General features: G+C 52.7%; 1 protein-coding gene and 1 long non-coding RNA gene across 5 annotated transcripts in view; one reads left to right on the top strand and one right to left on the bottom strand.

The window, feature by feature from the left end:
• Positions 1-16: 16 nt before the first annotated feature.
• Positions 17-8497, bottom strand: LOC309630140. Of its 3 annotated transcripts, XR_014245436.1 has the most exons (4): positions 2249-8497; positions 1477-1573; positions 954-1083; positions 17-329 (listed from the first exon to the last, which is right to left on the bottom strand). It is a non-coding gene; the product is annotated as an uncharacterized lncRNA (long non-coding RNA). The 3 variants fall into 3 exon arrangements; XR_014245437.1 differs by having other exon boundaries at positions 954-1091; positions 1477-8496; XR_014245438.1 differs by having other exon boundaries at positions 1477-8494.
• Positions 8498-9745: 1248 nt separating this feature from the next.
• ADCY5 (adenylate cyclase 5) overlaps positions 9746-11911 on the top strand; it is a 156361-nt gene continuing 154195 nt past the window's right edge. For both annotated transcript variants that reach the window (XM_082394854.1, XM_082394853.1), the window contains exon 1: positions 9746-10982. In XM_082394854.1, the coding sequence (XP_082250980.1) occupies positions 9852-10982 (1131 nt within the window). In that variant the 5' untranslated portion in view covers positions 9746-9851. The remainder of the gene's footprint in view (positions 10983-11911) is intronic.

Below are 11911 nucleotides of genomic sequence, written 5' to 3'. Positions count from 1 at the left end.
CTCTTAAATGAGTATCTGGATTTATTAAGAATGACTTTATTAATTCGTTATTATTAAGAATGATTCCCATTTTACAGAATGGTGAATAATTTGAAAAGGAATTTCACATCATTGTCCGGATCCTCATAACAAATCGTGAAGGGTAGGAGAGCAGTTACCCTTGCTGGGACTGCAGTTCAGAGAGGTGACGTGTGACTTGTCGGATATCACACAGCTGGAAAGTGGTAGAGCTGGTGTAGACCCTCCAGGTATTCTGACCCCAAGTTTAGCGCTCTTCCCTCAGTCCTCTGTGTTGAGTGGAAAGACTGTTTTCTCATCAGGTGGGATGCCTTAGTAAGGAAGTACAAGGAGGAAAAGAAAGAGATTAGCTAACTGATGCCTAGAGCCGGCTGAATCGGCTCTGCCTACCAACAGAGAGCCAGCTGATAGGGCCAGATTGGGCCCCAGTCCCGAATCCCCTCTTCTTGACTCACATATTGCCCCTGGCTTATTAAAAAAAAACAGGTCAGAGTGCAAGCACTGTGTATTCTTTACAAAAGGAATCATCATAGAGAGCTTTGAATAGTCATCTCCCCAAGGGCATCTAAGATCCGGTTCAAATTACACAAATGGTATGTAAACACAATTTAGGGAGAGATCAGTATATTGTATAAAGTTCATATACATAGGCAGTTACATATGCAGATAGACATTGGGGTAATTTGAGACAGGGGATGGGACAAAATAACCTCTGAAGGGTATAGGGGTGATGGTCTCTGACTCTTTCTCTCCCACTCGATAAAGAGGTTGTGGACTCACTCTGTGTGTGTGTGTGTGTATGTGTGTGTACTCATGGAAGAAGATATACACAGTGGGGGAAAGCCTGGTTTTAACAGCAAGGCTGAAGTTCAATGATGCTGCTTTCCAAGAAGGTTGCCTTTGACTTTTCTAATGAAAAATTAATAGGCACTTACTTGCTGCTGCCTTTAATTACATTTGCTAAAGACAAGTGTCTGCCAACCGGCATGGCTCTGGCTGTCTTCTGTGCTGGATCTGCTCTCAGCGAAGCTCATTGGTTTGGGAGGAGAAAGGGTGCCATTTTGCCTGAGCAGCTGAAGAGGCAGAAACATCATGAGATGGAAATTGTATCACATTTTCTGCTAATGGATCCCCACCCATAAGCATTCGCCTGACAGAGAAGCTGAATCAAACACGCCTTGGTAGAACATGGACCAGGATTCTAAAACTGTGGGTTGAGGACCCCAAAGGACCAAGGAGATTTTGAGAGAGGGCCACTAAGCCTTGTCTTAGGCATATAAAATGCTCCCGTACAAATACAGAACTACTTTTCTACCATATATAAATACTACTGGGCTTAGTAAAGTATTAATTCATTTACTAAATGAAAATCTAAATTTATAATAGCTTTTTACCATTATGTATTTTCTTAACTAAAAGTACATATATACCATGTTGAGGTCCTCGCAAGTTTTTTACCTTAAAAATGAGCCTTCGGGGAATTCCCTGGCAATCCAGTGGTTAGGACTCCATGCTCTCCCAGCTGAGGGCCCAGGTTCAATCCCTGGTCAGGGAACTAAAATCCCACAAGCCATGTGGTGAGGCCAGGAGAAAAAAAAAAAGAGCCTTCATACAGGAAAAGACTAGGAACTTAAAACTAGGGTGTTCCTTCTATAACTAAGCAGGATTACTGAAGGAATGGTCTTTTTGGATCCCACTTTTTCCCCATTTTTAAACAGCTTTATTAAGATATAATTTGCATTCCATAAAGTTCATCCATTTAAAGTATGAAATTCAATTTTTTTTTTAGTATATTTAGAGTTGTGGAACCATCACCACAATCTTAGAACAGCTTTCACCATCCCATTGTACTCATTAGCAATTAATCCCCATCTCCTACACCCATTTCCCCTCAGCTCTAGGCACTCAATGATCTCTTTTCTGTTTCTATAGATTTGCCTCTTTTGGACATTTCATATAATATGTGGATCATACAATACGTGGTCTTTTGTGACTAGAGGAATGTTTTGAATCCTCAAAACTCCATCCAGTTGTTGTATATCCAACTCCCACACGCACTTCTGTCCCCTTCTCACATCTCCCAGAAGCCTCTTGCTCCCCCCGCCTATAAGAATACTTTCTCCTATTAGTTCTCAGCCGTCTGTTTGTTCAAGAAGTACTTGGCATATGCTGCAAAGCCCAGCTCTGCTGGCACTGTGCTGTTCTCCAGCTCTTTCTGTGATTTCCTCACCTCTGACTTCTTGGGGATGGCATCTTGCTGGCATACTTCTTGGGCTCCCCCCACTCGACTATGTCCAGCATAGTTTTCTGCTTGAAATGGGTAATCAGTTTATGTGTGTTGAAAGAATAAGTGACTCATGGGGATGTTCCCATACTTCTAGGAAAAAAGGATTCAGGAGAAAGTGCAAGAAAGCAAAGTCAAGAACAGGAACACAGATAAAGCGTGGAATGTGGGCAGTACAATCCAAAGGGTTGGCAGCTGTGGATCAGGAGTGATCTAGTATTGTGACTAGAGGGCATTAAAAGGCCCTGGGCCGCAAAGGCTCTCCCCGTACTTCCAGCAGCAACTGAAAGAACATATTAGTCACTCCAGCTGAAGGCATTAACCGTCTCCATTACAATGCAAATGTCAACACCTGGGAGAGTGGCAGATCGTGCTATTATCAGCCATTTCCACCTCAGCTACAATCTGAGCTCTTTGGATATTTCCTCTTCCCTGAGGCCCAGAGGTCTGGAGGTGAGTGTAGAGTCTGGAAAAATCTAGGGCCCAGTTCCCTGTGGCCAACTGCACACTTTTATCATCCTTGATTTCCAAGCCAAGGAAGACAGAGGTCAAGAGTAAGATGGCAGATGTTCTTGGTTCCTCCTCAGAGCTCCTGGTGGGGGACGGGCTAGGGTGGAGGACGGCTCCCAGGGACCTCAGCCATCTGTGCCCAATGGCTAAGACACTGGGGCCCAAGCCTCCACGGATGACCTACCCTCAAGACACACAATGTTCCATCCTGTTAGCTACTCTCTGACTTGGGGAGAGTAAGTTAGTTCTTCAAAGGAAAGGTAAGTCATCTAGTCTGAGGTGTCGGGCTTGCTCTCAAAATGCAAATATCCAGGGGAGGTTGACACACCTTTGGGGAATTAGATGATCTTTAAGATTCTTTCACCCTTAAGAGAACCTAGGGTTCTTAGAGTTCTTTAATTCCTTGTGAAGAACTCATTACTAGGCAGGGCTCTCTTAGGCAGTAGGCAAAGTTCATTTTTAACCTCCAATTCCTAACTGGCTGTCATTTCTGCCCTCTTCCTTCCTGCTCGCAGGCACCTGTGCCCTTTTCTGATTCCATTTGCTTTGGGAACTGCTTAGTGGTCCCAAATGTTCTTTCCTTCCTTTGCCTAACTCACTCCTACTCCTAAAGAGCAAGCATCCAAACACTTATATATGGAATCTAAAAAAAAAAAAAAAAAAAGTCATGAAGAACCTAGGGGCAGGATGGGAATAAAGACGCAGATGTAGAGAATGGACTTGAGGACACGGGGAGGGGGAAGGGTAAGCTGGGACAAAGTGAGAGAGTGGCATGGACATATATACACTACCAAATGTAAAACGGATAGCTAGTGGGAAGCAGCCTCATAGCACAGGGAGATCAGCTCGGTGCTTTGTGACCACCTAGAGGGGTGGGATAGGGAGAGTGGGAGGGAGGGAGACGCAAGAGGGAGGAGATATGGGGATATATGTATATGTATAGCTGATTCACTTTGTTATAAAGCAGAAACTAACACACCATTGTAAAGCAATTATACTCCCATAAAGATATTAAAAAAAACAACAAAACAAAACAAAACAAAAAAGAGCAAGCATCCATTCTCTCAGTGAGAGAAACTTGTTTTGGCCTTAGAGGGGGAAGCCTGCTGATTAAACTCATCCACACTAACTTAATAACGATTGGCAGTCCTGGCAAAAGTCCCTCAATCTCCCAGTGGTATCTGCATTCATTTTTTCAACCACTTTCTTGAAATGTAATTTATATACCATAAAGTTCACCCCATTGGATTAAAGTGCAATTCAATGATTTTTAGTATATTTCTTGAGTTGTGCAATGATCACCATAATCTAATTTTAGAACATTTTCATGACCCTCCCAAAGAGGGAGGGTCATGAAATTTTGTACCCATTAGCCATCACTTCCCATTCCTCCTCTTCTCCAGGCCTAAGCAAACGCTAATCTACTTTCTGTCTCTAGATTTTCTGCATGCATTTTTAGGGAATAATTGTCATCCCAAAGCATGACTATCTAATGGTGGGATTTTCAGCATTGTGGGGAAAGTATTTTTAGGTACAAGAGTATGACTGAGACCCACTTGTACAAATATTTCTAAACATTCTAAAATATTAATATTCTAGTTTCCAAAATGGAACTATTCTTCCAAAAAGAAGTCTGGGGGAAATGAAGAATGAAGTCCTGAAGGGTAACTAAGGTACAAGGAGAAGATGGCTGGAGGGGGGTGGTCTGCATATCTCCCAAAGGGCCTGCTATGTCCCGAGGTGTATAGGCACCTCCCCTCTGCAAGCCAAGTACTCACTTCAGAGAGAGGCCCGAGGTGGTCAGCCCGTATCAGATGACAACAGCCAGATGCACATCCTGGAGCAGCTCTTCAAAACCTCTGCCTTTTGTTCCTGTGACCCCCACCTTTCTTGGTTTTCATCTGACCTTTCAGACTCCTCCTCTACACAGTGGTTGACCCCTGGGTTTCCTCGTCAGCCCTTCACAGGTGTCCTCCAGCCAATGGCATCATTCCCATCACCATGTCACTTTTGGGCTCCATCAATCAATACATCTGCTCTGCCATAGCTTCCTGACTGGTCCCCTCTGCTCTTGGATCTTGCTTTTCCAATCTCATTACAACATTGCCAGAGTCTGCCTCCCAAAACATAATGGCCCTTGACATCCCTGCCCCCACCAATTCATGGACTCTTCATTGTCTTTAAACTGAAGCCCACCCTCCTCCACATAGCGTTAAAGAGCCCAACCCACCTTTCCACCTTCACCCATCGTTGCCAGTCAGTCCCCTCACTCCACCCCACCCTTCAGACTCAATTCCCATCACTAATCCCCAGATGTACCATTTCTTTATCCAACAAACAGCTAAGGGGTACCTCCTATGTGCCAGGTATGGGGCACAAGAGTGAGTAAGATACCAATTCTGCCCTCAAGGAGTTCAGCAGACTGTGGAGACAGTTCTGAAAACAAGTCAAGATAATACAATGTGACAAGTGCTATAATAGAGATAAAAGCAAGGTGTGCTGGGAGCTGAGGAAGGAGTGCCTAGCAGCCTGGGGTGGTGGGGGAGGAAAAGGCATTAGAGAGGCATCACAGAGGTGCTACAGATTTGGTTTGTGCTGGCGGTGCATGTGAAAAGGGTGATCTCTGCAGAGATTTAAAGAGCCGTTTAGGGCAGCTGGATGGTGTGCGGAAGTGGTGGATAGTGAAAGCTAGCAGGTAGGAAGAGGCAGTTTTGGGGACAGTTTTCAGTCGGGTTGTGACAGGCATGATCAGATGGGGACAAAGTGGAGGACAGATTGGAGGGCAAGGAGGGAGAGTTGGTAATTGTCTAGGCAATGAGGAGGGAGGATCTGGGTGAAGGTAGTAGCCAGAGAATGTGGAAGAAGAGACAGAAGTGAAAAGACAAGGGCACGGTGGCAGGACTCTGGGAACTGGGATAGGAGGGCTCGCCACTCTAAGATCTGGGAGTTTGGGGGATGGTTATTCCACCAGTGGCGAGAAAACAGAGGGAGGAGCAAGCTTCTTGGGGGATGACCTTAGTTTTAGACAAACTGAATCTGGGCTGCTGGTGGATACCAAGGAACATCCATGGGGAGTTCTCCAGTAGATGGGGGTAAGCTTGGAACTGGGAAGGGAAGCAGGGGCTGAAGACTCAGATTTCAGAAATACCTTAGCGAAAAAATGTTTATTCTTTGGCCCAGCAATTCTACTTGTAGGAATTTCTCCTAAGGATACAATTAAAGATGTGTGTGAAGATTTATCTACAAAAATGCTCATTGTTTATAACAGTAAAACAGTGGAAACTTTACAAACTGCTACGACAGTGAAAAATGTCCAACAGTAGGGGACTGGTTAAATAAATTATGCTATATTCATGCAATGGAATTCTGTTCAGACAATAAAATGGATATTGTAGATGGATGCTTATTGGCATAAAAAAAATCCACAATATTTTGCTAAGTAGAAAAAAGCAGATTCTAAAACTCTTTGTAAAGTCCCATTTTTTGTTAAGAAAAGAATTAAGATGTTAATGGTTCTTTCTAGGTGTTGTAATTATGAATGTGTTTTGTCTTTCTCTTTTCTAGTTTTTACACACTTAATCATACATAGCTTTTGCTATAAGATGATGGTTACTTAAAATTTTTGAATAAAATGGAAAGGAATGACCTAGGGAGAGCTCAGGGAATGAGAAGGGAATCAAGAATGGAACCCAATCACCTTGAAGGCCATCTGGCTTCTGTCCATGCAGTGTTCCTCTCATATCGTATTTGCTACATGGCTGTGTGGTAGAGTACAAGGAGCTGACTGAACTTAGGTTCCATTCTACTACAAACTCTGGACCCTGGGCAAACTTTGATTCTCTAAGTCTCGGTTTTCTCACCTTTATAGTAGGGAGAATAACATCTTCCTCAAAACGGTTATGCGACAATAAGATGCACAGACATATTGTTGTTGCTTAATAAATAGTAGTCCATCCTCCTTTTCTTCTGACTCCTCCTTCTCTGCTGGCCCCAGATTCAACCTCTAGAGTCTTTTTGGCCCTTACAGTGGGAATTAATGCCTCCTCTCTCCAAACTCCCAAAACGCTCTCTTTGGACCTCTATTGAACACTGACTGAACTGTGCTCTGAACTGGAATTAGTGGCTTAGCTCCTCTCCCTCCCTGACTGTAACCAGAGTTGAGTCACCTCTCTATCCCTAAGGCGCCTAGCACAGTGCTTTGCACATAGGGGGTGCTCTATGAATGTTTGCTGACTAAATTCATGGTGCTTTTTATGACTTCGCTAATCCTGGATTGATTACTCAAAGGCTGGAATACTCTAGGGTTAGTTTATTCAGATCTCTTGGAATGTTTCTCCTCCCAATTTGTAACTCTGGCAAGGTTTATCTTCCAATTTGCAAAGAGATGACCAACAGAGAAAGAAAGAGAAGCTCACCCAGACCTCTAGCCTCTTTGTCAGAAGCTCTGCAGAGAGAGCTGCAGGAAGAAGAGTAAAGTGAAGGTTGTTTCTCCCTCCCCGGAGTAGAGGTGACACGTCCCCACCCATCCCAGTGTTTAGACAGCCGGAGCTCCCAGCAGGACAGCTTAGGGGCAAGGGGAATTGGATAGGTACATCATTCCACAGGCCTAGGTCCTCTTTGACCCGAAGTAAAGTCCTCTCCACTCCTGACTGTTTGTTGCTGGCGCTGTGCAGGAGTTATCTGGTCCTTCTCTGCCCTCTCCCCTGTCCTCCTCCAGCCGGGGCTCTCCACCCTGCTCTGGGGCGCATCCTTCCTCTGGCTAACACCTTGCTAGGTAGGGAGCCAGCCCGGCGCTGACGAAAGATCTTTCGGTTGCAAGTCAGGAGAGCTGTGTGGCCCATGGCAAGTTAATTAGGCTCTGAAGCCTTAGTTTCCGCATTTATAAACTGGGAATAATCACACGGGCCCTGTCCCCTGTCACAACCCAGGGTTATTGAGGGGAATCAAATGAGATTAAAAAAAAAAAAGTATGAACGGGCAAAGAGCTCTTCACAAACGCCAGGTGTTCGTAATGCTGTCTGTGGGGTTCCCTCTGGGTAACTCTCCACCAAAGCGTTCCTGTCCGCCCCGCCCTAGCTGCATCGGCCTCACCCACTGCATCTCCATCTTTCGCGTCACTGTCTTCCTGCGCCTCAGAGATACTCAGTCTTTCCATCTCCACCGTCCATTTCCGGGTCTGGCTCTTGGGCCCCTCCGGCCCTCCAGGGACTCTGGTCTTCGTCTCCCTGCGGCAGTCGCTGCCTGGGCGCCCCCAGGCCGGTGCGCCCTCCTTTGGTACAGCCGCCCGGCCAGAGAATCGCCCAATAAGAGCGCCGGACTCAAATATGACAGCTCAGGAAGCGGCCAATCGAGCCGGGCCGGGGAAGGGGGGCGCAGCGCGGGGGCTGAAGTTGGGTTGAACGGGGGGATGGGGATTAAAGGGGGATACAAAAGAGGGGAGCTAGGACTAGGGGCGCAGGAACCCAAGCAAGGGGCGGGGGAGGACCGCACGGCAGCCAGGTCCGGCGAAGGGACCACAGGCTGGACGCGGCTCCAGGCGCCAGGGAGGGAGGGGGCGCGGCGAGAATTTTAGGTGAGGAAGGGGAGCTGAGGCCCCCACGGTACCGGGCGCCTCACGAGGCCGGGCCTGAGGATGCCAGCGGGGCGCCGAGGCGGGGGCCGCGGCCCGGCCGGGGGCGGAGGCGACCGCGCGCCGCTGTGAGCCGAGGCCCGAGCGGCGCGGGGGGCGGGGAGGCGGCGGGAGGAGGGGATGCGGAGGGCGCTCCGGCGGCGGCGGCGGCGGCGGCGGCGGCGGCGGCGGCAAGCGGGCGAGAAGGGAGGAGCGGCGCGAGCGGCCGGAGCAGCGCAGGGCCCGAGGCGTGCATGGCGCGCCCTGAGCCCGGCTCCCGCGGGTCCCCCCGGAGCGCCCCGGGGGCGCAGCGACTCTTGGGTCGGCCCCTCTCGGCCGGCTGCCTCTGAGCGCCGGCCCTCGATCTCTGGATGCCGTGCTCCCTGGGAGAAGCCCGCCTGCGTTGGGGCGGAACGGCGGCGGTGCTGCGCCGGATTCCGCCCTCAGCTTAGTCCTTCTGCGCCCGGCCGCGGCGGGCCCGCAGCCGGCGGCGAGGAGCCTGGAGCTTGCGGAGCTGGCGCGACAGCCCTCCTGGGCCAGCGGGTCCGGGCCAGCTCCGCTCCGTTTTGGGGGAAGGGGGAGGCGAGAGGGGAAGGGCCGCGCTGCAGGAGCCGGTCCTCGCTCCCGCCCCCCTGCGCGGACACGCTGAAGGCTGGGCTCGGCTTTCGCGGGGGCCAAGCTCCCACTCTCGCCGCGGGAGGTGGGGGATGCGGGCGACGGCCCCCTTGGGCTCCAGGACCCTCCCCCCAGGGCTTCGGAGCTGTTGCTCCGCCCGCCGCCCCCTCCCCCGTCCTCTCCACCCCCCCATCCCACCTCCCCACCCCTCGTAAGAAAATAATGCTGGCTGGCGCCCGCACCTCCCAGTCGCTCCCAGTCCGCCGCGAGGAAAGGGCGCCCGCTTGGTCTCCACGCCGGGACCCCTACCGAGCCGCCCTAGCTGCCGCCTCGCCGCGTGTGCCGCTGGGCTCCGCTTAGGCAGAATCTGCGAGCGCCGCGCCCGGGCATTGCCAGCTCCGGGGAGGCGCCGCCCGCAAGGACACCTCTCCGTCCCGCCTCGTCCGCAACTCCGGTCCTTGTCGAGCTCGACGCGAGCCAGGAGTCCGGACGTCCCTCTGCGCGCGGCTCAGCAGCTCGAGTAGTCCCCGCTGCCCCAGCTCGGAGCCAATTCCATCTCGGACCTGGGACTCCTGACGCGGATTCTCAGCCACTTCTCACCTCGAGGCTGTGCCTGCCTCCCGCTTGCTCTCCCGTTGCCCTCCTTCTCCGCTCAGGACGGGGGTGCCAAGATGCCCCGCTACTGCCCAGGGCCCCGGGCCGCCCCCGACGTGTGACCCCAGCCTGGTCCCTCTGCTCGGCCGTCCGCCCTCCCCTTGGAGAACCCCGGCCCGGCCCCCGGGGGAGGAGGAAGAAGACGACGAGGCCGAGGGGGGGATGTCCAGCTCCAAAAGCGTGAGCCCCCCGGGCTACGCGGCGCAGACAGCGGCGGCGCCGGCGTCCCGGGGAGGCCCGGAACACCGCTCGGCGTGGGGCGAGGCCGACTCCCGCGCCAATGGCTACCCCCACGCCCCTGGGGGTTCGGCCCGCGGCTCCACCAAGAAACCCGGGGGGACGGTGACCCCGCAGCAGCAGCAGCAGCGCCTGGCCAGCCGCTGGCGCAGCGACGACGACGACGATCCTCCGCTGAGTGGCGATGACCCCCTGGCTGGGGGCTTCGGCTTCAGCTTCCGTTCCAAGTCGGCCTGGCAGGAGCGCGGCGGCGACGACTGCGGTCGCGGCAGCCGGCGGCAGCGGCGGGGCGCGGCCGGCGGGGGCAGCACCCGGGCGCCCCCTGCGGGCGGCGGCGGCGGCTCGGCGGCGGCGGCCGCCGCAGCTGGCGGGACAGAGGTGCGCCCCCGTTCTGTGGAGCTGGGTCTGGAGGAGCGGCGGGGCAAGGGCCGCGCGGCCGACGAGCTGGAGGCCGGCGCCGTCGAGGAAGACGAGGGTTCCGGAGATGGCGGCAGCTTGGCAGGCTCGGGCGCGGGGCCTGGCGCGGTGCTGTCGCTGGGCGCCTGCTGCCTGGCACTGCTGCAGATATTCCGCTCGAAGAAGTTCCCGTCGGACAAGCTGGAGCGGCTGTACCAGCGCTACTTCTTCCGTCTGAACCAGAGCAGCCTCACGATGCTCATGGCTGTGCTGGTGCTCGTGTGCCTCGTCATGTTGGCCTTCCACGCGGCACGGCCCCCGCTGCAGCTGCCCTACCTGGCCGTGCTGGCGGCTGCCGTGGGTGTGATCCTCGTCATGGCCGTGCTCTGCAACCGCGCCGCCTTCCACCAGGACCACATGGGCCTGGCCTGCTACGCGCTCATCGCCGTGGTGCTGGCTGTCCAGGTGGTGGGCCTGCTGCTGCCCCAGCCGCGCAGCGCCTCCGAGGGCATCTGGTGGACTGTGTTCTTCATCTATACCATCTACACGCTGCTGCCCGTGCGCATGCGGGCCGCGGTACTCAGCGGGGTGCTCCTGTCTGCCCTCCACCTGGCCATCGCCCTGCGCACCAACGCCCAGGACCAGTTCCTGCTCAAGCAGGTAGGGGCCCACCTGGGCATAGGGACTGGATGGTGGGGTGCGCAGGCCTAGGCCTGACTCCAAAGAAAGGCAACCCACTTTCACCCTTTAAAGTGGTGAAAAGAGCCAGAGAGACATGGCTGTGTCAGCTGTGTGGTGTCTGCTAGCCCCCGAACCCCCTCTGAGCCCCATCATCTTCCTCTACAAAAAGAGTGCTCTTGTATGTAATGTTCCCGCTGGTAGAAGACACACCAAACCTTAGCCATTATTGTAGGGATGCTAATGAGGAAGGAGAGGTGGAGGAGAAAATGCTGTGGAGAGATCCCCTTCTCTTCCTGTGCTTCTGTCTCTGTATATAAAAGGCCCCTGACAAGAGTGGCTGGCCCCTGTAGCAGCCTCCCCGCTCCTGAGAGCCACTGATGGTTTGTTAACCGAATGTCCTGGATGGAGGGTTGGGGAGGGGAGACCCTGGGCGCCACTTGCCCAGTCTTAGGGAGGGGAAATGATATAACCCTGCCAGTTGTCTGGGACTGGGGATTCTGGAGCTGGAGATATTTCTGAACTTGAGGGAGGACTGACGAGTTTGTTTCATTTGTGAAAGTGCCCCAAGCCAAAAAGCTGCCTTCAGCAAAGGTGGGAAGGAACCTTTGTGTGTGGTGACGGTCCCCCTCCTGGCCTGAGCAGAAAGCTAGTGTTGGAAGTCGTGACCCCTTCATATGGGTGCTCCTGGTTATTGCTTATGGTGGGGGCTTTTAACCCTCCTGGGATGGGTTAGGCGAGCCTTGAACGGTGGGCTTAGGAGGAAATAAAACTTCTGCCTGGTTAACTGGTGACTCCCTGAAGACTTGTAGGGGAGAGGTGTGCTTGCCAAGGCGACCTTGGGTGAGACCAGCTCCTCTGACATGCACACCTTCTCCCCTTAGCGGTCCCCTTGTCTGTGGCTCCATGGG

The sequence above is a fragment of the Balaenoptera borealis genome (assembly GCF_965194805.1).
Source record: "Balaenoptera borealis genome assembly, chromosome: 5".
Lineage (NCBI taxonomy): Eukaryota > Metazoa > Chordata > Mammalia > Artiodactyla > Balaenopteridae > Balaenoptera > Balaenoptera borealis.
The sequence above is the reverse complement of the archived record's forward strand: the minus strand, read 5'-3'. Positions and strand labels throughout refer to the sequence as shown.